General features: G+C 45.4%; 2 protein-coding genes across 2 annotated transcripts; one reads left to right on the top strand and one right to left on the bottom strand.

The window, feature by feature from the left end:
• Positions 1-18,028, top strand: DNAJC11 (DnaJ heat shock protein family (Hsp40) member C11). The gene is made up of 16 exons (XM_027443385.3): positions 1-157; positions 3,271-3,400; positions 3,782-3,855; positions 4,766-4,867; positions 9,733-9,861; positions 10,576-10,698; positions 11,746-11,819; positions 12,874-13,063; positions 13,431-13,516; positions 13,971-14,087; positions 15,042-15,197; positions 15,502-15,571; positions 15,699-15,756; positions 16,400-16,542; positions 17,002-17,131; positions 17,767-18,028. The coding sequence occupies exons 1-16, from the start codon at positions 86-88 to the stop codon at positions 17,790-17,792; spliced, it is 1,680 nt and encodes a 559-aa protein (XP_027299186.1). The 5' UTR covers positions 1-85; the 3' UTR covers positions 17,793-18,028.
• Positions 18,029-19,201: 1,173 nt separating this feature from the next.
• Positions 19,202-26,399, bottom strand: PHF13 (PHD finger protein 13). The gene is made up of 4 exons (XM_027443412.3): positions 26,256-26,399; positions 25,405-25,506; positions 24,622-25,174; positions 19,202-24,227 (listed from the first exon to the last, which is right to left on the bottom strand). The coding sequence occupies exons 1-4, from the start codon at positions 26,292-26,294 to the stop codon at positions 24,001-24,003; spliced, it is 921 nt and encodes a 306-aa protein (XP_027299213.1). The 5' UTR covers positions 26,295-26,399; the 3' UTR covers positions 19,202-24,000.
• Positions 26,400-26,519: the final 120 nt, after the last annotated feature.

Genomic DNA, 26,519 nt, shown 5'->3' with positions numbered 1-26,519 from the left:
CGGTGCCTCCCCCTCCGCACCGCCGGGGGGCGCTGTGGGGGCGGGGCCGCGGCCGGCGGTGGCGGCGGGGTGAGAGGTCGGCAAGATGGCGGCGGCCTTGGCGGAGGAGGCGCCGGACAACGAGGACTACTACGCGCTGCTCAACGTGCGGCGCGAGGTGGGCGGCGGCGGCGGGGCGGGGAGGGCCGCGGGCGGCGCGGGAAGGGCGGCGGGGTCGGGGCTCGGCCTCCCGTGCGCGTCCTCCGCGGGGCGCGAGGCCGCGGCGAGGCGGGGGGGAGGCGCTGAGGGGGCGCTGAGGGAGCGCGGCCTCGCGTCCCGGGAGCGGGGTGGGGGCCCCGGGGGCGCTGCCCGGAGCCGCTCGGTGCCCCTGGGGCTCCGCTCGGGCTCCTCAGGGTGGCACCGGCACCGGCTGCGGCCTGGCGCGGGGTGAGCTCGGGGCAGGAGGCTGAGCTGGGGGCATCGCCGCCGACACGGGCGTGGAGCCCGTTTCCACGTCAGAATCATATTTTTTTGCCCAAATCCAAGGGATCTGTACGCCTCAGTTGGTTTTTCTAAGTCCAGACTTGTGTTACTCGATGCATCCTTTTTTTGGAGGGTTTCTGTGAGGCTCTTGTTAAAATCTGCGGGTTGTGTTTTTACATCGCTCGACAGGGTTTGTAATCCACGCTCCCAAATGTCACCGACGCGCAGATAGAAAGGCTGAGGATAAGACGGGAAGCACGCGGACGCTGTGGCTGCCAGGGAGGGTAACAGCGAGGGCTTAATAATTAACTGAGCTAGACTTTAAGCTCTTCGACAGATGCCAGAAAATGCAGGTTTGGTACAACAGGGAGCTGCAAACCGAGTAAGAATGGTCTTTGAAGGAGTAATTCCACGTGAGGGTAGTACTTGGGTTGTTCATTACCCCTGGATAATTAAATTCCGTAGTGCTATCCTGCGTAGCGTTGGTGTGCACTGACCTTTAGGGTCCTTTTCAACCCAGGCCATTCTGTGGTTCTTGTCTGCTGAGTGAATTTGCGTGGTGGGACAGCCAAGCTTAACGGCAGAGTTAACCAGGGAACTTCGCAGCTGCGGGAAGGAGAGTAACCCTGCTGAGCGGCAATGTTCTGCTGTGTGTGTGGTTAATCTTTCATGAATTTCAGTCCAGTAAAAATGTGGTGGCGTGCCTTAAACACGGAGTGAAGTTGTTTAAGCCCCAGGCAGGGAAATGGTGCGTCTTTTATTACCAAAATTCCAGGCAAAATTAAAAATGTAAGTTGCATATGATTATTACTGACTTATGCGTTTCATTGCAACTTGAAACGATGTCAGTATTTCTTTTAGTGGTTTCTGAGAGCTTGTCGCTCATGAAATATTGAACCAATGACCCAATCTATTCTGCGATGATGAAAGGCCCAATCTAACGTTTTATTGAACATGGCATTTATGAAGAATGAAACTGCTCATTTCTATTATATAATCAATAGCACATTAAGCCATTTATCATTAATTTGATTAATGAATGTCATTTGAGAGCTTTATATTCCCCTACCTTTTCAATCTAGTTTAAATTCAATGTCCAAGAAAGAACAAGGTAGTAAAAAGAAGGTAGCTGGGCTGTAGCTACCTGACTGTCTTGGGACTGGCAAATTCAGCAGGTTTACTTTTGCTATATCATTTAGAAAAAAATAACATTAAGTAGTACAAATGTGCAAAGAAATCATCTATTCTGAGGTGTCCTAAAAACTGAATGGACTTGTAGTTCTGGTATGCAGGTGAATGCATTTCCTCAGATGGAAATCCTCACTCTCCTCACCGCGAGTCAGAAGAAGACAGTACTGCAGGAAACAAACCTTCATAGCCTTTGGTTCCAAAGGGAAAGCTAGGAAACTGGGAAAGCTTCAGTCACAGAACATTAGGAGTAGGTGGAACTTGTGTCTTTAAAATCTGTTATCAGAAGATATCAGAAGACATTGTCTTGGTGCCCCTTTATCACTTGCTATGTTGTATTCCTACCCATTACAATCCCTCACTGTAATAAAAGGCTGATTGCGTTTGGTTGAAGGAGGCCAGCAAATAACAGCGATGCTGTTCCAGTTTTTTTGCTCTGAATGTTTCCCCTGGTGTAGAGAAGTGGTACTCTGCTTTCTGCTTCTCTGCAGTAAGTGCCCCAGGAATCGATTCTTGCATGGACGGTTTCCTAGCTGGCCAGCACGAACCTCTCTGACGTCCTGGGAGCTGCATTTGCTAACCGGGCCTTTCAGGGAAGTTCCAGTTGATTTTGGTAACTACATCTCTAAATGTGTGTTAATCAGCTTTCAAGGAATAGATAGTGGCTGAAATACAAGGAACTAGGTGAGAAAGGGGAAGCTACCAGGACTTTCTAGAGTCAAAAAAAAAAAAAACAAAAAAACAACCCTGCTCTGAGATTGTCTTCTGGGAGATGATAAAGGAAGGCATGTTTTATTATTCCATTGATTCTGACAGAGCCATCCAAAATCTCTATTCACCAAATGTCTTTGGAATGAGGCCAGATGCCATCTAAAATTCCAGAGTAGTTGTGAGCACATTTTTTTTTCTTGATGCATTTAGTGACTTACTGGTCTTCTGTTCATCCATCTATGGCAGGTGAGTGAATTTTTGAGGGGACGTGATGTGCCTGCCATTCTCACAGCACAGCAAGTGTCCTTGCTGTATAGGAAAGGAAATGCCAGGGAGCATAGCAGTGATGGGAATAATATAATATTACAGTTTTAATTTTCTTTACAGATGTGCAAAGTCAACGTTTTTTGATAGTTGCTGTGTTTTTCAATAGTTAGATATGCTTGAAAGTTGAGGATTAAAATAGAAGTATAATTTGATGTAAAGCTCTGTATTGAAGTGACCAAGATGAGTTTGACTTTGAGGTGACTTTGTTTTTCTTCTCTTCTGAACTGAATTGGGGAGATAGCAGTCTCCCCAATTAATTGTAGTAAAAACAGCATATGAACACAGATTTCGTTTTGAATTTGTTTGTTTGGTTTTTACCTAACGTTTTTTTTTTTAACCTAGGTGTACCTTGATGAGCTGCTGCTGTTACTTGTCGTGTTATAAATAGCTTGGAAAATACTGAACATTTTGTTAACTTAAGTAAACGGTGTGTCCTACACTGAAAGAGAGGTCCATTCTAGATCTTGTGTAAGCAAAAGTAACAGATCATAATAGCTGTTGGACTTCTAAGGCTGGTTTTGAGAAAGGTCTTTTTTAATTAGCCTTGGTTGTGTCTAAATTCATTTTTATTGCTTTTTGCAGGCCTCTCAGGAAGAACTAAAAGCTGCCTACCGCCGTTTGTGTATGCTTTATCATCCAGACAAGCACAGAGACCCAGAGCTGAAAACACAAGCTGAGCGGCTGTTTAACCTTGTCCACCAAGCTTATGAAGGTCAGGGGTTTTCTGGAACACAAACAAATATTATTACAAAATAGTAATAACATTTCCTGATACTTGGTAATTTTTTATTCCCTGTTCCTCTCCTGTAAATCAGAGGAGCAATGCAGTATAAATTCTGCGATGAACGAGATCATAGAATCATTAAGGTTGGAAAAGTCCTCTAAGATCACCTACTCCAAGTGTCCCCCTGCCACCAATATTGCCCACTAAACCATGTCCCTAATCAACATCCAGCCTTAAACGCCTCCAGGGGTGGTGACTCCACCACTTCCCTGGGCAACCTGCTCCAATGCCTGACTTGCCTCAGAACCCTGTTGGAAAAATACTGTGGAAAAATACTGAGTTCTTGCCTCTTTTGATTTTAATTTGCAGTGCTTAGCGATCCACAGACCAGAGCCATCTATGACATATATGGGAGGAGAGGACTGGAGATGGAAGGATGGGAGGTGAGAGAAATTTAGCACTTTACGGCCAGTGGAATTGACTAAACCTAGGTTTATCTGAAATTCTTGTTAATATGGAGCTGCACTGACACCTCGATGTTAAAAAATGCCTGTCTGCTAGAAGGCATTCTTGTTTAATTTTCTTTCTCTTTTTCTCCCTGCTCCCTCCCTGGAACACCATGATGGGTTTTCAAAAAATACTTGCTTTTTTTTACTTGACAAGAGAACAATAAACCTGACATTGAGTTCTCTAATAGGATATTACCATGACAGGCAACATCTTTGTCTGAGACAAATGCATCAGTATTGTCCATCTAGGCTTGTCTTTCTCATCTGAAACTTTTTTTTCCATACCAGTTAGCCTGTGGGTTTGATTTTTTTTTTTTTCCCTGTCTTGCTGAGAGGGAGGGGGAGGGAACAGCTATAGAGTGCTATGAAAAAGAGCTTATCTGTTCCTGGCTTTCCTGTTAAGTCCCCTCTGTCAGTCTTAGTCAATTAAATTATACTGCTTGCTGCAAAATCATATTATATTGTGTCAAGTCAGTACCAAGATCAAGTTTGGGGTTAGTAGCAAGTCATGTGTAGCAATGGCAGCATATAACAGACATTTTGAGCTGTCTTCTACCTGTGGTCTGAAACCTTCTTGCCCTATTTTTTTCAAGAGAGTAGATGAGAACAAGACCATTTCACTTCTCTCAAAGCATGTGTTTTACTCTCTTGCTTGCCATTCGATCTGGACCAGGTGTTTGGTTCCAAACTCTATTATTAAAACTCATGCAGAGTGGCTTACAGCAGCATCAGGGACAAAGTATTAGAGCGTACCCAGGTCAATGGACCTCATTTCCACCAGCAGAAATGCCCTGGACATTCTCTCTCTGGTAATCTTTTGTGTATTCAAAATCTTTTTAAACAGGTTGTGGAAAGGAAGAGAACTCCAGCTGAAATCAGAGAGGAATTTGAGCGTTTGCAGAGAGAGAGGGAAGAGAGAAGACTACAGCAGCGAACGAATCCAAAGGTAAGCAGACTTCATCCCAGTCTCAACAGTGAATCCTTAAATCTTTAGAAATATGCAAGGGTGATGAGTTTCAGTGAAGGGCTATGGTAAATTTCCCCTTTGGTATCCACACTTAGAGCATTACTTTTCCTTTTTTGAATGTGTGATTTCTTTGGAAAATGTGGGGAAAAAGATCTTTGAACAATATTTCTCCTTACTTTTTTTTCTGTTGATAAATTTCAGAGTAAAATATCTCTTTCAGCAATTTTAAGAAAACATTCCCAACACTGAAATTTTTATGAATTCTTTCCAAATATCCAAAATGAAACCCTGCAGTTACCTGATAGTTTTTTCTCTTCAACACTGCTGTAGTGTCACAACAATGTGGGCAAATATTCAAATGCAGCCTTGAAACCAACAAAAAATACGAGGCAGCTACCAAACCAGATGGGTAGTGGAACTCCTCCTGCTCACTGTGAGCACTTGCAGCACAGTGAGCAAAATCAACCTGAGCAGGGTTGGGATCTTGCCAGTTTCAGTTAATGCCTGTTTTAAGATAGTTTTATTACGCTTTTACAAGGAGAATCATTGAATATTCCATTCTCATCTCTCAGTCCATTTAAGCAGCAATAAAGTGACCCTAAATGACCCACCTCACAGCTGAGTCTTGGCTGTTTAGGGATGATCAAGAATCCTGTGATGAGGATGATCTGCTTGTGGTAGCATTGGAATGGCAGGGAAATATGGAAATGATGACTAACCGCTGCTTCCTGTCACCTGCCGGGACTTGAGTACTCCAATAGTTTAGCATAGTAATGGCCTTGCAGGCTCTTGGCTTGATAAATAGGTAGGCAAACCCAGGTTTTGTCAGGATTCCCAGTGAGTGAGGTTTCAAAGAATCAGGAAAGTCTTGGGTTTTCAGGCAGTGAATAACATTATCTGAGAGTTGCATCTACATTCACCTAGTGTATTTAGACTTTAGTCTGCCAGTTAGCTTTTTTTTTTTTCTCCCTCTCTCCTCCCCACCTCTTTTCTCCTTAAACTATCAGGAATGATTTTATTGCTTATTTTTGAACCCCCTGTTAGAAATCTGTTTCTTTCATGTAGGATAGAAATATGGTGGGGAGCCTTAGTTTTCCTCTCTCCACCCTGAGGTAACTGCAGATATTTATATAGACAAAGAAACTTTCTCTGTCTCAGAAGAATAACTTATGAGATAGCAGAATTTGTTTTATTTATAAATGCTTATATTCTTGATAGAAAAATGGGTATCTCCAGAGTCAAATTGATTAATATGGATCTCCCAGCTGTTGTGATTAATGTACAGATATTAAGAACTTGCTTGTACTGGAAGGGTAAATAAGCAGCAGGTGATATGTAAATATGACTTGACAACATTATTCCAGGCAGGAAGAGACTTCTGGATGCCACAAAATGGGGCAAGTCAAAATGTCTCTGTCGGAGATGAGGGTGGTTGGGGTCAGAAAGATACTGGCAGAGAGAGCATGGTAATCTCCACATAACCCTGTGACTTCAGGAATTTGACATTTTATCTGGGCATTTTGCCGTGGCTGTGAGCAGTAAAAAGCAGAGCTGGGTTGTAAGCCTCAGCCTCTGTGTCCTGTGATAAAATTAGCCATCTGGGTGTTTACAGCAATTGCTGATTGGCATCCTATAGAAATGTCTCTCCAGGCAGTGTTCCTGTGGAATTAGTGGCACAGCTGTGATCATTTCATACATGAGCACGAGATTTTTTTTAAATTTCCAACATTTTGTTAGTTCTATAAAATGGCACCAGCAAAATAAAGCATTTTAACCAGAAATGTTGAGCAATAACCAGATGTAGGCAATGTGGCAGGTTTTGATTTGAATCTATTATTTGCTTTTAGAGTTTTGTTTTCACTTTCAAAGACATGCAGAACGGTTGAAAAGTTCACTATTTGATTTGAGAAGAACAGCTTCCTGTTCGGAGAAACTAAATCCCATTATTTTCCTGCTGTGGAAGGTCAACATTTAAGAAGTGTAGGTCCCTCAAGGCTTAGCCTCGCTTCCATATGTCACCTTTCAGAAGGCAAATCCATTTGGAAAAAGATGAGGATGGAGGATATTCCTCTCTGGCATGTCTCGTAATTTCATCAATAGTGATTGTTTCATATTTGCAGGAATGTTAAATAAAGGTGATTTTAAAAGGTGATGCCAGATAACACTTAGGATGGTTCTGTAGTGCTGTTACCGACTTCCCACCCTGCTGAGCTGGTGTACTTTGCAGCATGTTGCTGAGCCTGCACAGCCAACTTCTGAGCAGAGCTTTACAGCTTTTCCCTGCTGTTCGTACTTTGGGGAGTGTTTTTCCTTTTCCAATGGTCTGAGCAGGTGGCTGATGGGGAATTGCGAGTAGCAGCACTCCCCTCTCTATTATCCGGTGGCATAGGGGGTGCTGTCGTTCTCAGGGAATATTTTTAACACTACCATCTGCTGCTTTTCCTGTACTTGTGTGTGAGCCAGTTTCCTTGCCAGGACCTATAGGTCTCTGAGGGTGACTTCACCTGCTTGGCAGGAGGTAAAATACCTGCATGGAGTTCGCTGCTCACTTCAGCAAAAAGAAACTAAATAGAGGTTCTGCTGAGGCTGAGGGAGGGACGCCACAAAGGAGGAAACCGAGATGCTCCTTTCCTCTGAATGAATCTTGGAGATTTCCATGAATAGGTCCAGATGTTTTCCTTTTGACTTCTTCATTTTCATTGAAAGGAATACTTGTTTTAAAATTCATAGGTGTGAAAACAGAAATCATAAAATTTTGAGTATGATTGAAAGAAATTAGGTGCAATGAATGTCAGGAATGTTTACAACTTTGTACATACTAACAGAGTACAAGTATTGCAGTACAATTAAACAGATAGCTATAAAAATATTTTTCATTTCTTTAGTGCAAATACTTAAGAAATCTTTACTGCTGCTTATATTCTGATCTGAGTTGAAAATATATATCTTTTAATTTTCTTTTTGCCACTCAAATTCAACATGCTTGCTACTTAGTTTGATAACCTTTGTTTAAAAACATTTACCTTGGAATTTAAAGTTGCAGTCTGGCAGAGGTTCTTCACTGAATGTGGCACTCCAAGTGGAAAACCTTTCTGTCCTGCATCTGCTATGAAGATCTTGGGTTTTATACTTCTTTGAAATGAATAGCATCCGAAAAAAACAGCAGTAGTTCTCTGCTTTGTTAAAATAAAAGTTCACCTTTACTTAAACGTGTTTGAGCAGTCACTCTGGAGTGCATTTATTGGAATTTCATTGAGTGAAGTTGGCACTCTTTGTTTCTCTTTGGCTATTTTCCTCAGTTGCTTTCCAGACGGTTGGAGCAGCAGCACAGGGCTGCACAGCTTCCTAGGCAGTTGGCAGTTTTGCCTTGCTTCACTGTTACTTTGGCCTTGTTTCAAGGAACAACACAACATATGAGAGGCATGAAACTGAAGAAGTTGTAGTGTTTGGAGAGCAGATCCCTTGAAGGTGACTTTGCAGCTCATGCCTGAAAAGTAGTATTCTGCATAAAGGGCAGGACCTTGTCATTTGTATCACCACAAACAGAAAGATAAGCGTAATTGATTTGAAATTCAACAGCCTTTCTAGAATAAATTGTAAAAAATAAAAATAAAAATGGGGTGCAGCTCTTATTCCAGATTTCTCCTGAAAATAATTGCACTTTCTATGTTAATATTTATAATTATTTTTTTCTGTGCAAGCAATCAGAAAATAAACATTGAGAAGAGATCAGGAATCTCCACAGTAAATAAATAGTTGGGAGCCAAACCAAACAGAAGTTCTGAGTCCTGTCAAGCTCTGCAATTCTTCATTTTTTTAAGGTTCAGGATTTTATTAGAATGCAGTGAGCGTGGAAAAATTCTCAGTCAGATTGAAATAAGAATTTATTCTGTCCATACTTAGACTCTGTGTGAATGTTTTTTGTACCTACCCAGTTACTGAGGGTTGTTCATACAAATTGCTCAGTTAATTCTATGCTTGTGCATAGGGTTTGGGTTTTTTTTTTGCAACTGGTACATTTTATACGAGCTGTAATGCTGTTTAATTGATCTATAGGGAAGTTTTCAAAAGCCTCTTGAAATTATATGACCCAGACAAGGATCTAATCATGCCCTTTTCAAATAAAGCCATTCTTGCAGTTAGTATGATTGAACACAGCAGCAGGTAGACAGACTATCTAGCTGTGGCCTAGTTTTTGCAGGAATAAGCTTAAGGCACTATTTCTGTGGCCTGAGAAAGGAAATATTTACCACTTGCTAAAAGTCTGTCAAGCTTTTCTTCTGATTATGAGATATAAGCTAGGGAAAAGAAAATGAAATGTTGACTGACAAGCTCAATTACAAGTGAACAATGCAAAGTTTTTTGAGATAATTCATAAGAAGAAAGCATTTAGAGAATTTCTGGCCAAGTTCCATTGAAGAAGATTCATTTCTGAAGTATATTGATTCCACTTTAAAATATTGACAAATTGGTGGAGGAGGGTCAGTGGTGGGGGAAAGAGATACCCTCTGCATGAAAATGTTCTACCTACTTCTGTTACATTTAACAACAGAAAAAAATTCCACTAATGCTACAGGTTGCTTTCATTCCTCCTGAAAAATAAAAAAAACTTGTCTTTTATCCAGTTTATTTTATGATTTATATTGCTGTTTTAGAATACTGCAAACATTTTTGTTTGTCTTGAATGTGTATGAAATGCATTTTAGAGTGGAAAATGTAATTATAAAACATGAAAAAGCAAAAAAAAATCTTTAAACTAGTTGCCTATAAAGATATTTTAGCCAGTTGGCCTGGATATGTTGGATGTTTGTTAATAATAGGTACTTGTTTCACTTGTTCCTTAGGGAACTATTAGTGTTGGAATAGATGCCACTGACCTCTTTGATCGTTATGATGAAGAATATGAAGATGTGCAAGGGAGCAGCTTTCCCCAGATTGAAATAAACAAAATGCACATATCCCAGTCCATCGAGGTAAGGAGGACAGGCAGGCATTGCGTCTGGTGTGGGTCAGGGCCTGAGATAACGAGGCAATGCAAGCCAGCAGAAAGTGAAACACTGCTCAGGGGGGTTCTTATCGTTCTTCATGGGAGGACGTGATTAAATGGTGTGGGTGGGAGGCTCAGTTCCTATAAGACTGCATGTCTTATAGGTAGGGACTGATTTGCACACTGTAGTGGTCCTACTTTCCTGCTAGCAGGGAGGCTGAATTGTGATTAAAAACAGGTATGTAGTTTTCTCTAAACACGGAGCATTCAGTATGTAAAAGCACACCGACCTGATTAAACCACAACACACACATCATCCGAATTTGAGGATACAGGTAAGAAAAAGAAGGGAAAATGTGTATACTCAGTTACAAAGGGTTGAAGAAATTTAGTCTGCTAGCAAGATTAAAAGGGATTGCAAATAAGGTCAGGACTACAAGGTGGTACGTTAGTGTCACGAGCACCTGATACTGTAAGAATGATCTGGCTTTGGTGCATTCTGACTACAAAATTTAGAGCAAGTGTGGCTGTGTCTGGTTCGAACACCTGGACGTAGTGGATGACAAGGTTTCGGTTGTAGTGTTACCTGTCTCTGTGCTTACAGTCTGCACTCACCTGCAGGTTTGATCATGTCTTTGCAGAGTATGCATTAAATGTGTGAAATAGGATCATGTTGGTAACAATACATTAATTTTTTCAGGCACCACTAACTGCCACGGACACAGCAATACTGTCTGGTAACCTCTCTACCCAGAATGGGAATGGAGGTGGATCAATTAATCTTGCTCTTAGACGGGTGACATCTGCCAAGGGATGGGGAGAGGTAAGAGCACTCGATGTTATGCATTTTTGTATCTATGGGGGGAAATAGTTTAACTTGCAGGCAGGTATGATCGAAGTAGCTAAAAGGTCCCAGGTAATCACCTGTGGTGACTCCTTTTATACGAGCACAAGCTCTGTTGCATGAGACTGATGTCTTTATTGGAGATGCTTTGTGGTGTTGCTGTTGTGGCTGGCAGGTATCTGCTTTCTGCAAGTCCTTTTTGTGCATCAGCTGCTGTTAACCTGTTTCCTCAGTGTGTGAGAAATGGGAATTTTCCACTTATTTGGAAATTCATGGACTGGAGGCATTTGATTTATATTGGGCTTTTCTGATGTTAATAACATAGGAGCTTGTAGATACAGTCAAGAGTCAGATAACTGAAAAAGTCAAAAAAAAAAAAAAAAAAAGACCCATATAACAAATCTACTTGGGAGATGCAGATGTAGTAGGAACTGTTTCTGCAGGATTGTCGAGGGAGGTGTCAGGTCAAAGAACTGCCTCTGTTAATGAGAATGGACAGCACCAAATAAACATTGAATAGCAGCCCTGGAAATCACCCAGACTATTGTCTGAAACAGCAGGCGCATTTTGCAGACACTGAGACTGTGCAGCAGCAGAACTGCTGACAACAGTTACTGTGAGGCTGTCCTAACCGTTCTTCTCCAGTTATCTGCAAGGCCATCTGCATCAAAGTGGTGAACATTAAAGACAAGGACTCTTACACTCAGAGTGCACCAGCCTGGCTTCATGATTTGCCACTGGAGGGCTATGGTGGTGGTGTTTTCTCTGTTTTTGCTGGAGCAGCCAGAGCCAGGTGCTAGTTAGCATGTAGGGCTACAAAAACGGCTTTGTTTTACTCGTGACACCACTCAATGAGACACTTCTCGCTCTAAATGCAAAGCTAGCAGGAAAGAGAGGATGCTAAAATATGCAGTAAATATTCAGAAATGTGTAAAATACCTGTGGTGTAAATGATGCTTGTGACGTACTTTGTCACTTGCAAAAGATGTTTTCTTCTAACTATTTGGCATTGTGCCTTTATAACAGTTGGAGTTCGGAGCAGGAGACCTTCAGGGACCTCTCTTCGGTCTGAAGATATTCCGTAATCTTACACCAAGATGGTAAATATTGCAAAAATGGTTTAGTGGTTCATATTTCACACTAAGGAAGCAAACAGCTTGAATTCATTTTCATGTTAATTCTAGACTTGTTTTCTGTCCTACAAAATAATGTCTTTCTTCTTAAGACTTTAGTTAGTGTTTTAGTGCCAGTCAAAACGCCTGTATTTTTGTGTGTTAGCGTCCTCTATTTTAATGCTTCTATTTTAAGGAGGGTTTTTGTTCTACTTCGTTAATTTGTATTTGATCTTGTCATGAAATCATGATACTCGAGACATGATCTCACAAAGAGATCAATAGAAGCTTGTTCTAAAATGGAGAGCTGATGTCGCTGTAGGCAGCCAGAAAAATGTGTACATGTTCTTAGATCAATAGAGGACTAATAGTAGAGGCTCTTTGTATATAAATCTGTATTGCACTGTTCGAGTAAACACGTCTTATGATTAGTTTAAAGATACAACATCATCTTCATGGTAGGAAATTTGTATTTAGCGCAGATACTGAGAAGCTTTTAGTCTTTACAAAGTATTATTAAGCCTCTTGTGAAAATGCTACATTTTAAGAGACTACTGTTACTGTACTGTTTTCCTACTTCAGGAGGAACTATAGGGTTTCTTTTCCATGAAGCTTTACTGATATTAAGGGCTACCTACTGACCAGAAGATGGTATGTTTCTCACTTCTTAAAACAGAAACAACTTCTGGATCATAGCAGATCAGTAAAAAGCAACCATTTCTTAAGCTAGTTTTGTAGGAAAGCAGTTCTAAGCAGATGACCAGATTTTTTTCTGCCTAGGGCAGAAGGGCAAAGATTGGAAGGGAGCTTGCTGTGTGGATCGCAGTGCTATGGCACAGACCAGTAAACTAGGGCATGAGCATACACTTCTGGGGAGGTACAGTGGTGGCCAGTACAATATAAATTATTTGGAGTTTTTCCTGAAACCCTCGGGGGTCATGCTTTCTGCAAGACAGTCTCTGCACATCCAGCGAGGCTCACGTGCAAGAGAGAGTTTGAGACCTTCTGGAGAGCCTGATGAGGCTTTTCTCATTCCTTCTAGTTTTATCACTACAAACTGTGCTCTGCAGTTTTCATCCCGTGGGATCCGCCCAGGCCTCACCACAGTTCTAGCCCGCAACCTTGATAAGAACACAATGGGATACTTACAGTGGCGGTGGGGCATCCAGTCAGCCATGAACACAAGCATCGTCCGGGATACAAAGACCAGCCATTTCACAGTGGCGTTACAGGTGAGAGTCCTGCTGCTGTGTGCAGGGGACAGTGTCTCAGATTTTCTCTTCCAGCAGTGTTTTGGCTTGGGAATAGAGGGTAAAGGAGCAGTCGATACCGTCTCTTAAGAACATTTAACATAGCTGACCAGCTGCATTTGACAGAGCACAGCACTTTGTACCCAGCAACCTGACATCTGATGTGGATCAGCTCAGGTTAGGGTTAGGATGGTCAACACAGACTGCACAGATTGTGGGCTGTGACAAGTAAGTGGCAGACATTGCTATGTTTTCTGTGCCACTTAAAGGATAAGACAGGAAATGTAGGGGGAACATTCAAAAGTGGCCAAGGGTATGTTTTCATAAATTTGTGCCTTTTGTATTTCAGCTGGGAATCCCTCATTCTTTCATGATGGTCAGTTATCAGCATAAGTTTCAGGATGAGGATCAAACACGAGTGAAAGGTTCTCTCAAGTAAGTGTGCAAGAGGAAATTTGCGTTGCTCAGGGCTTGAAGGATGTTATCTCCTGCTTTTGTAGGGCTTCACGTTCCACACAAATTGAATGTAGTCTTTTGGAATCTGCTTTTCTTTAATTATAGTGGATAAATGACTGAAGTGAGTGTCTTGGAGGCTTAGTTCTGTGTGTCTCTTGAGATAAGCTGAACATAAAATACCTGTGTGTTTGATACCTCCATATCATTGCCAATAAGAAAGTCAGAAGTTTTTGTAGTTTTCTAACTCCTTTACTTAGCTGAAAAGGCTAACCTGATCTTGTAGGTACAGTGCGATTCTTCCTGTAGCCAACATGTGGTGCACACAATATATCTGCTGTATGATTTACCTGGTGGGGAGTTACACTAAACAGAATTCAGTAAAGAGAAATTAGAGTCTTCCCTGTCTTACCAGTTTTTGGTTCTCCCATTCTAGGGCGGGTTTCTTTGGGACCATAGTGGAGTACGGAGCAGAGAGGAAGATCTCCAGACACAGCATTTTAGGAGCCACTGTCAGTGTTGGAGTTCCCCAAGGAGTGTCTTTGAAAATCAAGTCAGTTCAAGATTATAACTGTTGTTTGCAGAGGCTGACCATAACCTGCATTATTCTAGTTCAGAAATTCAGGTGGGAAGGTCCCAGTCTTAAGGCAATACAGGTATATTGACATTATCACTAAAAGGTTGCAACTGCCCTCACCTCTAATGCAAGCTGTGCTCATACTACTCTGAGCCTGAAACACCTCTTTGGGGACTGTTGCGTGCATGCATCAAAATACTCTGAAAATAAAGGTTAAGTTTTAGAGCATTACGGTAAGTGAATGGAAGACTTCCAAAAATATTATTAGAAGAAATGTATTTAATTGCATTCCATTTATACAACACTGTGCATAGGTATATACTCAAATTAGTGAATTATCGTTAACTAATATAGATGATTATACTATTAATAAGGCAGTTCACAAATGCCAAATTCTCAAGGGTTTATAAACTGTAGTGCACTTTTTAACTGTTGCCAGCAGAGGGCATGCCAGGATGAAGAAAATATAAAGACATTAAGATCTCAGTCTCAGGAAGAGTGTTTTCTAAAGTAAATGTCACAATAAACTTCAGAAGAACATTAGTGTACTCCTTCCTTGAAGGCACATGCTGGGGTTGTGAACATAGAACTTCTCTATTACCATTTTCTTTTCTCTTCATGATGATGTTGGTCCCACTGTCTGATTAAAGTAATGACCAAACAGATTCTCCTAAGATTAATAAAGCACTTAAGAATTACCAGGTATTAGCACAACAGAGATCTACCTTATGACAGTGGCTCTTGGTGGCGTTAGCTGACTGCTTTACCATTGCCATGTTCAGGTTTACAACTGTTTCGTATTTGTGAGTGTTCAGTGTTCATTTCTATCTCCTCTTCTTTGGGGGTTGTTGCTGCTGCAAAGTATATTTAACAAAGCACATTAATCTCTGCATTTCTTCTGACCTGTCACTGTTCTTTTTTTTGTTGCAGGTTGAACAGGGCTAGCCAGACCTACTTCTTCCCTGTCCACCTAACAGATCAGCTGCTTCCCAGTGCTGTATTTTATGCCACTGTGGGACCCCTAGTTATCTACTTTGCCATGCACAGGCTAATCATCAAACCCTACCTCAGGGCACAAAAGGAGAGGTGAGCTAGCAAGACTGTGTTTGAAATACAGAGCTGGGAAGTCCTGCTCAAGTGCTTCTGGGAGTCTGGTGCAAAGGTTGGAATGTCCAGCTGAAGCACTGTGTTACACTACATCGTCAATACTACTGAGTTCTGGAAGGCTACAAAAATATCTTGAAAGGTGGGGAAGAACCTTGAAACCCAACTCATTTGAGTGAGATTGTGGGTCAGTTGTAATTGGGGTGGGTAAGTAGACATTTGCCACTTTGTGGCTGAATCCCATTCATTGTGTACACCTGATGTGATGTTGATTTCCTTATGCCAGGGAGCTGGAGAAGCAAAGGGAGAGTACTGCCAGCGACATCCTTCAGAAGAAGCAGGAGGCAGAAGCTGCAGTAAGTCTGTCCCATAACTAAGTCCTCTTAGTTGGAGAAAGCTGTTTTTACTTGGCTTGTCCCTTTGGGACCCAGTGCCTGACACTGCTTGATTTTTACTCTATCCCTTTTTTGTCTATTTTGACAGGTCCGGTTAATGCAAGAGTCTGTCCGGAGGATAATTGAAGCAGAGGAAGCCAGAATGGGTAAAGATTGTAACACCACTTCCTTGTTCCATAAAGTTGGAGAGAGGAAGGAACAATACAAACATGAGGTGGTTAAGGGAGGCATGAAGCATCGTATAATTGCTGTTGTGCACCTATTGGGAAAGGCCCACTGTGATTCAGCATCTGGTGTCAAAGCTTAGGGATGCACTGAATGTTGTCCTGGGGCAGATTACGTGATTGATCACTAGGATGTAGACAACAGTTTGTATTCATCTCTGCACAAAAGAGAGTTTATGTATAAGAATGTGCAAAAGTTTAAAGTTTGGGTTCCACTGATCTCTAATCTACACAGCTTACTCTTGGATCATAATGGAAATGAGTTCTGATGTTTGCTAGCAATTTCCAAGAGACTCTTCCAAAGTGGGCTGAGTGGCATTCACTTGGACTGTCACATCAGGGTGACATTTAAGTCATGTCATTCTGTCCTATCACTGAAGACTGCTAACAAGCACCCAAGTGTAAATGTGCTTCTGTCTTGAGAAACATGGGGCCAGGCAAGGAGGATTTAAATATCACTGAAAGAAAAAAAAAATAGAAAATGCTGGATGTTTTTTTCATTAGTGTCTGCACAGCTGTTGGTGGCAAGCCTTTCATCACATCTGTGGTTTCATATGAAATGCAGGTCTGATTGTAGTGAATGCCTGGTATGGGAAGTTTGTTAATGACAACAGCCGGAAGAATGAGAAGGTGAAAGTAATAGATGTGACTGTGCCCCTGCAGTGCTTGGTGAAGGACTCTAAGCTCATCCTTACAGAGGCATCCAAGGTACGTAGCTCTAATGTCAAAGCATATACTCAGGCGCTTAAGTGTGTGACTCAGAATTTTGATTGAACCGTGTGTTGTCCTACTAGGGAGTTTCTCCAGTGTGTTTGAAGCTAGTAACTCTAGGTCAATTTACAGAAGCCACTTCTGTACAAGCGTTATGAACCTCTAGGAAATCGTTTCTCTGAGCATTTCCAATGTCAAAGAAACAGTGTCTCAGTGTTCTGTGTGGAACAGTATGTGTTAGAGATTCTGGGGCTGCACACCAGCAACTTCCTGACCCCCTGATTCAATCTTTTCTGCATTTAGAACTTGCCATTGGGGATGTAATTTCTTAGCTTCTCATCTCATTACCAACAAAACTTTGTTCTTCTAGTTTTGTCACTAGTAAAAGGTTTTGGTCAGTTGAAGATCTGCAAAAGTCCATTCCCTAATGCTCAGTCTATCCTTCTGTGTTTAAAGGTTGGGCTTCCAGGTTTCTACGACCCCTGCGTGGGTGAGGAAAAGAGTTTGAAAGTGCTTTACCAGTTCCGGGGAGTTCTGCACCAAGTGATGTCAGCTGACAATGAGGCCCTTAGGATACCAAAGCAATGTAAGTAGCTCCTTCCTTCAGGACCCAGTAAAGGATTACCTCAGATTTATGAGGAGAAGCAGCGTGCTGCCTTCCAGTCTAAGATCTGGTGGCAGTGATGCTGTTCTGCTGCTGCTTGGGATCTGTCAGCTGGAGGTTTTCCTGCTGGCATGCTGGAGGTACCTCCCATTGGTTAGTGAGTGGTGGGATATAGAGCATTGCTCTGTACTGAATTGGACTGACCCATAATATACCTCTGGATTAGGACTGTAAAAGACCTCAACAGCAGCTCTTCATACCAGCAGATGAATGCAGCTCTTCATGCCATCTAACCTTAGATAGACCTGAGTTAGAAGCAGAGGCTTCCTCCAGCTGCTGGTATCCCTGTTAGGCAATTCACGTCTGGCCTGCACCAGATTTCTTCCTCGTGTTTTCTCTGCCAGAATCGTTTTGTGAGACATCATCTACTAGTGACGTGTTTTACTGGTACCACTGTAGGCCTGTGCAGTTAGCTAAATGGCACAAACCCCGGTTAACTCTAGACTGCTTCGTTGGCCCAACTGAGTGACCAGGAATGTTCCTGATACAGTAGTTAAGGTCAAGCTAGGACATGTCTAGAAAGTGGCGTGTATCCATTTACTGTTCTCATCCAACAGCTCACAGAATCGATGCAGACGGCTAATCTGGTGAGAGTGTGCGCTTCTGTTACGGTACCTGGGTCAACGGAAACTGCAAAACCTTCCCCCAGATGCTCCAAGTTCGAACAGAGACATTTTTATTTTTACTATCTATATAGCAGGTGGTGGCCTACCAATTATGTTAGGAGAAAAAATGAGAGAACTTGTTTCTCAAGGTGACTCCAAGGCAATACTTCTCTGAATTGTGGCTCAGTAACCAATAAAGCGACATGACTCTGAACGCGCAGTGCTTTCTGCTGAGGTTGTGTGAGTGGGCACTGAGCACCACCCGTCATGCAGCCATCTTCCCAGTTGCCATTTAGCCACAGTCCATTTGTGCAGTCTCACATATATCTTCCTGCACTGAACAAGGAAGAAGACTTGTTCTCACTTCTCCACGTGCTTACTGGGGTAGGTAACATAACTTTTTCTACTCCTGAGGGAAAGTTAAGTTCTCTGAGTTAAGGCCACCTCCAGTCTTTTGTGTAAATCCTTTTGTTGGAAAGAGGACAGAACTCATTTTCCATCCCAATTCTGTATTTGAAATGTACTTGTTAAGAACAAGTATGTTTGGAATGAAGCTCTTTGCTTTTTGTAGTGACATGGATCTCTTCCATATGAATCCGTTCAGCTGCTCACTTCAAACACTGCTATTCTGGGTGAGGACACTAGATATAATGATCTTACTAACTCTTCTTCTGTCACCCAGAACCATCTCCTGTCAATGTTTTCAGGAAAGTAGGAAAGCAAACTGGGGAGAAGGACAATTCATGTAATTTATTTCTAGGAAAAAGAGGAATGTAATTTACAGAAGTAAACCAGACCAAAGTGAGAAGCCAAATGGGGTAAAGAGCTGAAAATGTAAAGTTCAGCCTTCTTCTAAAAAAGCGTCAGTTGTGACATAAATTGGCTGCGTTAGTCTTGCATGGAAGCCATGCTGATGGTTTAGCAGCAGTCCTGTCCTAGTGACACAGCAAATAGAAATGGCAGTCCTGTACTATCTACTAAATGCTGTGTATGTCAGTACTGCCGAAATTTGGGGGGGTGTTGGTTACGGAGAAAAGGAGTAACTGTGTCTGAGTCACAGTTCTGCTCCTGGTGACTCCTAGAGCAGCCTTTGTGGCTTACATGCATGAGACAGGAAAAAAAGTATCTTGGCAGTGCATTGCTGCTCTTGACAATTATTACCATAAATCATTTCCTGACATGTACCTGGTCCCTTTTTCTTTTCGACCATGGTTCTCTTTGCTCAAGTCCTGATCTTAAATGCCCTGCTGCAAGTAACTGTAACAAGAGAATTAGATTTCCAAAAACAGGCTTACTTGAGCTGGTCTGCAAGAGATGCCCCCACTCCCAAACAAGTTCATACAATTAAGTGTTGTTCACTTTTTTAAATAAAAACAAAACAAAACTCTTCAGTTGTGACCAGCTCCTGCTGTAGGTTTTTATTTCACTTACGATCAATGTTCTGTTGATCTGATATTAAATGTAAAATATGAAATAAATTATATTCAGATGAAAACTAGCCACCGTTCCCTTTGCATCTTTAAGACAGTATTGAAAATAAACTCTGAAAATCAAGGGTTGCAAGTTGTATAAATGTTACTGCACCCCATGTCATATCCTGCTTCTTGACCTCTTTTGATTGATCGTATCTATAGCTAGCTGAACTGAACAGGACTTGCCCCCAGAATTTCCTTTTTCATGTCTTGTCACTGCCTGACGTACATGGTCAAGAGTGATCCTCATTCTGTGTTGACTAGGATGCAGCAAAATGCTCCCAGTGGGAGTAATGAAAATTAAGAGTTTTGCATAAGCAAGTGCAAAACAGTGACAACCTATTTACTAATTACAAAAAAACAGCATACTCCTATAGCTAGCAGAGCAAATGACACTGAAGAGTTTCTGTGACAAGTTTGCACAATAAAACAATACTTCTGACAAGTTCCTGAGAGGCAATTCCTGTTACCATTCAAGAGACATTATCTATTGTAAAACGCAGATATATAGCAATACAATTTAAAAAAATGCTTTGATGCTTCAAGATGTTCCATGGTATTACTATTAAAAATACTGAGAGGTAGAAGCACGTCCTTCTGCTCCAGCAGTTAAAATGTGTAACAGGGTAGCAGCTCTAGGTGTAAACTTTAAAATGTGTGGTGACACCTCTTTCTCTAACTGAGCTAGCAGATGCTTAAAATACTAACTGAGCTAGCAGATGCTTAAAATAATGAGGATCCAGGAACGTGTGCTGGTCTTTTCTGCACAAGCCTTCAAGCTAGAAATTCCTGAGGCGAAGATACAGGTTTAGGATTTACTTCTTGTAGTCTTCTGTGGTCTTCTGTACATGCTCACATCTTTGACAACCCTGTGCTCCTGCTGTCTCAGTACGATTCAGCCAGTGAAGGACTGCGAGGAATGAGAACTTCAGGTACCCGTTACATTGGAAAAACCTTATCAGCCTCCTCCCAAGTAAGTCAATCAATGCAGTGGTACCTGAGGACAGCTCAGGCACCTGGCCACGGCTTGGATTCAAGCATGTGCTTTCTTCATGGCAATTTGTTCTTAGCAAAGAAAATTTTCTCCTGCGTTCCCACTCTATTATATCATCCCCCAGCATCTCAGAATTATCTCTGCTTAATTGTTGAGTAGTTCACGCAAGGAACAGGTGAATTTTACATTTGATCACTTGAATTTGCAACTCATTAAAATAAAATTACTGACATGGGCCTTGCCCCTGTTCCTTTGCTAAACATAGTAAAAAAAAAATGCATGGAAATAATACACGGATTGTATTTTTCCTGCAAGGTCATCCCTCCAGAGATAAAGGCTTTTGTTTTCCCTTCCTTGCAATTACTACAAGTGGCTTTTCACATCTGCGAGGCACAAGGCTCACTCCTTCTGCAGGGTCTTCTCCACAACAGTTTATGCATTAACTCCATTTTTGCTTCCTTGCAGTGTGTGGCAAGCATTGCTGGATTGTGTCCACACGGTGGAGTCTGGTTCCTGCCTGTCTCCCCCATTAGCCCAAAGTCTCAGCTTGGTCTCCTGCTGAATACTTAGTTACTCCAGCCCACCTCCTCTCTTCTTTATTTTCTGTCAGTCAGCGCTCAGTTTCAGAGATTGTGAGAATAGCCCCACATGAGAAAATGCTGCTTTCAACAACCCTGTGTGTGCTGTGAGAAACTGCCATTTTCCAGCTTCACCCTCCTCTGGGACTTCTGTTCACTGCTCTGTACAACTCAAAGTTACAAATAGAATTAAAATAGAAGCTATAAGGAGCTAGGGCTCAGCTTTTAATATGATTGAGTGCCATTTACTCAACTCAGGACTTGGGTAATCTTAACTTTGCCAAGCTGTTAAGAGAGGCTGCTTGCTTTGAGTGTGGCTGGCTGAGCAGCATGTCGAGGTTGTGGCTGGTACAGGAGCCGAGGAGCGGCAGCAAGGCACAAGCAGCACTTTGGCAATTTTGGGTCCTTGATGCCTCTGCTGCTCACACCTGCTCTCAGCACTCACCTGTGGGGGCAGAGCTGCCCTGCAGCCAGGCTGCTCTGGGGATGGAGGGGGAGGGAAGGGTTTCCCCAGGGGTTTAACAAGGGTCTGGGGTGGTCGAGCAGGTGACTTTTTGTGAGGCATGGGCAGTGCAACCCAAGAGCTGGTTCCCTGAGCATCCTGAGCAGGGCCCTCTCCCCCCAGACTGGCCCAGCCTTCACCCCCTTTGGCAGACCCCAGCCCCTCTGTGTTCCTGCAGCACCTCCCTCTTACCCCTCCTGACACAAGCCCAGCCACCCCAGGGGCTTGTCCCTGCCCTGGGCTCCACCACAATTTACCTTGCCCAGAGCAGAATCAGGAGGGACATTGCTCAAAGGCAGGGAAAGCAGGCCCCTGTCAGGACACGAGGGGAAGATCTGCTTGGGGTACTCCTGTCTTTCCCTGCATGTGTATCGTTTAGGGAAAAGGGCTTCTGGTTGAGTCTTGCTGCCCCCCAGCACAAATGTTTTGCACACTAATAAGTCATACTAGCAGACTCTTGAATCCAGAATAAAACAGAGACATTGTTCATTTGTTCCACATTTTAAAAAAAAGCATGGTTCATTAAAACAGTTTTAATGAAAAAATAAAGTTCTGAATTAAACTATAATTATACATGGCTGAAAGTGATGAACTAAAAGAATGGAGATGTTACTTTTTTCTCTCTGCTGATATTGTAATGTGCTGGACTTGTCAGACACCATCTACTGGGATAAATCTGAAAAGGTAACAGAACAAGAGTCAGTCACATTGATTAGTATCGAACCTCTGTAAAAAAAAAAAAAAAAGAGGCAGGTTCACTTGGCCATTTAACATTTCTCCCATAAAAATTTCAGGAACACATTCCACAGAGGTCCAGCTGAATTGCAGACACGCTGTAAACACAAAAATGCCAATACTCAGAGCAGGTCCAACCCTCACAGAGCTTGCAACCAGGATCTTCCAAAGCCTTTCTGTTTGCAGAGTGAAATGGCAGCATTTGAGAACTTTGGTTATTTTTCTGGCTGTAAGGAGCAGTCGGGCAGCCGCAGGGGGCAAATCTTTGGCAAACTCCTTGGTGGTTCCATTTAGCTTCTGGAAGGCAGCAAACCGCAGTCAGGGGCTTGGATTGACAGAAGCTGGAGCTGGTTTTCAGAACCTAGAGTCGGTTGTTACAGCATGGTGGGACAGGATTTTGATGAAGAACGTGTCTCCTGATCAGCCAGTACTCATGTGAGGCAGTCTCTGACCAGCTGTGTCTGCAGGACCAGCAGACACGCTCCTGTCAGCGCTGACCTTGCTGAAGCTGCACTCCCCTCGCCTCATGGTCCCAGCAGGACAGAGAACGTGCTCATCAGGCATAACTCAAGAGAAACACCTCAAAAACAATCTAAATTTGTGCAATACATACAGCTTGCTCTGTTTGGTCACTGAGGGACGACACCTCGATCTTGGTGGCCTTGCAAACAAGCCTGGGCTCCCTGTCACGTTTCTGAAGAGACCTCCCATGGGCTGAGGCCCCAGGAAGGCCTGCCAAGGGACCGCAGCATTGGTGGGGCCTCTGCTCTCTTGTCCTTCCCAGAAGCAGATGGATCTTCTTCACTGCGCTTCACCTTGCTAGCTGCATAGCCCGCATTTGCTCTTATCTGTGTAATTTGCAACCAATAGGTTAAAGATTTTGGTTTTCTGGTTATACATCCAGTCTCAAAAAACAAAACTGTGAAAACAAAGTCAACTTGTCTGTAGTGCTCAGATGGAAATGATCTAATCCCGAACCAGACTGGCCAGGTTCTAAGTTTACTACAGCCCCTTTTACAGTCCATGCTTTAATTCTGGGCTGAAAAAAGGGAGAGTCATTGTGTTCTTGAAACAGCACCTTAGAGTTTAACAAAGGGCCGGGAAACAGAGCAAATGGTATCCCCCCCACACACACATTTGAGCCAATCATGCAAAACAAAGTCACAAAAAATCACTGTTAAGAGACTTCTAGGAAATCTGATGTCAAGTGTTTTCCAGCACTGCCCATCCAGAAGGAGGACTGTTCTCTTCCTTGAAGCGCACCAGGCCCTCAGAGCAGGAGGAAGTCCCATCCTTACTCAACCAATGCCAAATCACAGAACTCGCCTCCTGCCCGGGCCCACAGAGGAGGAGGCAGATCACAAAGGCCGGTATGCATTCGCTCACTCCTCCGGAGCCTGAGAATATCTGAGATCGATACATAAGGACAAACGGGCAGGTATAACGTTACATTAAAATTAGAACACGTGGCCATTTACTTTTCAGACTCTTCACACAGATTCCCTCTTCCTCCTCCTCCCTCTTCAGAGGATGAGTTTCCTAGCACAGAGAAGTTTTGCAGTTTCCCAATGGGATGAGAAAAAATACGTGGCAAAGGTATTATACATTCCCAAAACATCATCCAACCCATAGCTGTAACTGGACAAAACCCCGCCGAACCCCAGGGAGCTCCAGCTGTCCCTTGAGCTCCTCAGTACTTAGCAGCAGTTCTGACCAGTCTGCTTCCTCCAGCCCCGGCCGTCCACAGCTCTGGGAGACACCAGCCCCGGTGCCGCAGGCAGGCTGGGCGGCCCCTTGGCCTGAGCAGCAGCAGTTCGGGGGAGCTCTCCCCAGCTCCCGGCCGGCGCCTGTGCTTTGCACAGCTCGCCTGCCCGCCCACGCAGCGCGCCAGCGCGCGTCCCCTGCCTAGTCCAGAAAGCGCCTGCGCGAGCCCGTCCGGGAGCGGTTCGAGCGGCGAATGTCAAACTTGGAGTCCCGGCACTTCTGGCATATGTACACCTCTGGGACGTTCGACTTGCGGATCTTGGCGCAGGAGAGGTGGATCCAGGTGTGGCACTCGTTACACTCGATCATCGGCCGCCCAGCAAAAGGTTTCATGCAGAAGCAGGTGACGAGGTCCCACGAGTCATCGTCTGAAACGAAATGCAGCGAGTTACGTCTCTGACTCCTGACAGATCTTTCAGCTACACCGGGAGTTATTTTGTTTCCAATCCAAAGGAACTGCCTGGCTTTCAAAGGCAGGCACTTTGCTGACTTTTCCATCAATGAGACACTAGTCCCTGCAAACTCCTGCTCAGGAAGAGCACAAAAGTGGCTGTAATCCAGGAGAGCAGAACTTGTTGCTTCTATAGCTACAAAAGTTGTCAACCTCGCCCGCCCCCCCACTTTCCTCCCAACAAAACTGCTAATTAACTCGGCACAGCTAATGCACCTTTGTATTCTGCTCATGCTCCACTGGCAGTAGCACCAATGCTTGCACCCGGCCCATCACTTCCCACGCCACCTCCCGACAGCCAGGCCACCTACCTGAATCCACCATGATGTCCTCGTCATCACCAGTGCCGTCCTCATCCCGAAAGACAACCTGCTTGCCCTGGCGAATGACCGTTCTCTTGCCCACACTCTGTATCTCCACCGTCTGCTCGGCCGTCACGGCAGGGTAGGAGACGCTGGACGGCGTGTCAGAGTCCCACACCGAGCTGTGCTCGGTCACAGACTGAGGGTCGCCCTCAGACGAGGGGCTCATCGGCGTCTCTACAAAAGAGTCCTCTGCCTCCAGCTCCAGCAGCTTCTCCTCGTAGTCTTCCTCCGCAGACACCTCCATTTCCCTTCTCTTCAGCTTTTTCTTCTTCCTGATCTTATCAACTTGCTTCCGCTCCGGCAGGAAGCTGCCGGGCTTTGCCCGCTGGAACAGGGAGCCATAGGGTTTAGCTCGCTTCAGCTGACTGAAGTTCTTTCTGTTCTTGGCAGGAAGGGAAACCGAAGAGGGGGCGTCGTTGAAGCGGGGATCCCAGCTATCGCTGTCGATCGTGCCTCCGGTGCTGTTGGGAGGGCTGGGGCTGTTCCTCAGCGGCGTTTCCTAGAGAACAGCAGAAATCAGATCCCGGCACTGCCTCGGAGGCGGCGCACGTGCGGTGCTGCAGCGCTCGGCACTCCCGTACCGCGCCCTCCACGCCGCGGCGCTCCGCTCGCCCTGCCCCGCGCTCCCGCTCCCCACACCCAGCGCTGCCGTGGGGGCTCCGGGGGGCCCCGGTAAGGCCCCGGGAGCAGCGTGGCACGGCCGGTACCGGCAGCGGGGCTGCCCCTCACCTCCTGCGGGTACGGGATGTAGCCGGCATAGGCTAGGACGAAGGTGCAGAACTTGTTGAAGTCCTCCACGGTGCGGTGCCGCCGGGACGCGGGGGAGAAATCCTGGAAGGGGGGGGGGAATAGGACAGGGAGGGGTCAGCGGTGGCGCCTCCACCACGGGGCGGGCACAGCACGGCACGGTACCGAGGGGGGGGGGCACGGGGCAGCGGCGGGGCCCCCCCGGCCCCCTCCCAGTTGCCGCTGCCCGGATCCGGCCCCCCCCCAGCGCCCGCTCCCGGAACCGAGCGCCCCCTCCCCTCCCTCCCTCCCCTCCCCCGCTGCCGGAACCCGCCCCCTCCCCTCACCCCTCCCCTTCCCTCCCCTCCTCCCCCCGCTGCCGCTCCCCGGGGGCCGCCCCCCCCCAACTTCTCCCGGTGCCCGCTCCCCCCCCCCCTCACCCCCCACCTCCCCCATTCCGGTGCCCGCTCCCACCCCCCCTCCGGTGCCCCCCCCCTTCCCCCTTCCCCCCTCCGCCGGGCCCCGCCCGCCGCCGCCGCTCCCCGCCGCGCCCCGCCCCCACCCCCCGCGGCAGCCCCCGAGCTCCGCCGCACCCCGGGACCCCCCGGGACCCCCCAGCCCCGCTGCCCGGGCCCGGTACCGGCCGCCACGGCGGGACAAGGGGGGGGGGGGGGACACCTCCACCACCCTCCGCCGCCCCCCGCCGCCCGGCCGGGCTGAGGCTCCGCACCCCAGCGCCACAAAATGGCCCCGGCCCGGCGGCGGCGAACGGGCACCGGCGGCAAACGGGCGGCGGAGACCGGGGGGGGGGCGGTGAGGCGGCGGTGAGGCGGCCCCCCCCGGGCACAGCTCACCTCCGGGGCGAACGGCGAGGCGCACGAGTCCGAGTCCATGGCCCCGCGGGGCGGGTGGCGGCGGCGGCGGGGCCGTGAGGGGGGGGGGGGGGGGCAGCGCCGAGCCCCGCGAACCGCTCGGTACCGGCGGGAGGCGGCGAAGGGGCGGCCGCTGGCGCGGGGGCTGCCGGGAGCAGTAGTCCGGCAGCGCGCGGGGGATGCTGGGAAATGTAGTGCGGCGGCGCGGGGGGTGCTGGGAGATGTAGGCAGGATGGGGCGGGCGTG

The sequence above is a fragment of the Anas platyrhynchos genome, chromosome 22 (assembly GCF_047663525.1).
Source record: "Anas platyrhynchos isolate ZD024472 breed Pekin duck chromosome 22, IASCAAS_PekinDuck_T2T, whole genome shotgun sequence".
Lineage (NCBI taxonomy): Eukaryota > Metazoa > Chordata > Aves > Anseriformes > Anatidae > Anas > Anas platyrhynchos.
The sequence above is the reverse complement of the archived record's forward strand: the minus strand, read 5'-3'. Positions and strand labels throughout refer to the sequence as shown.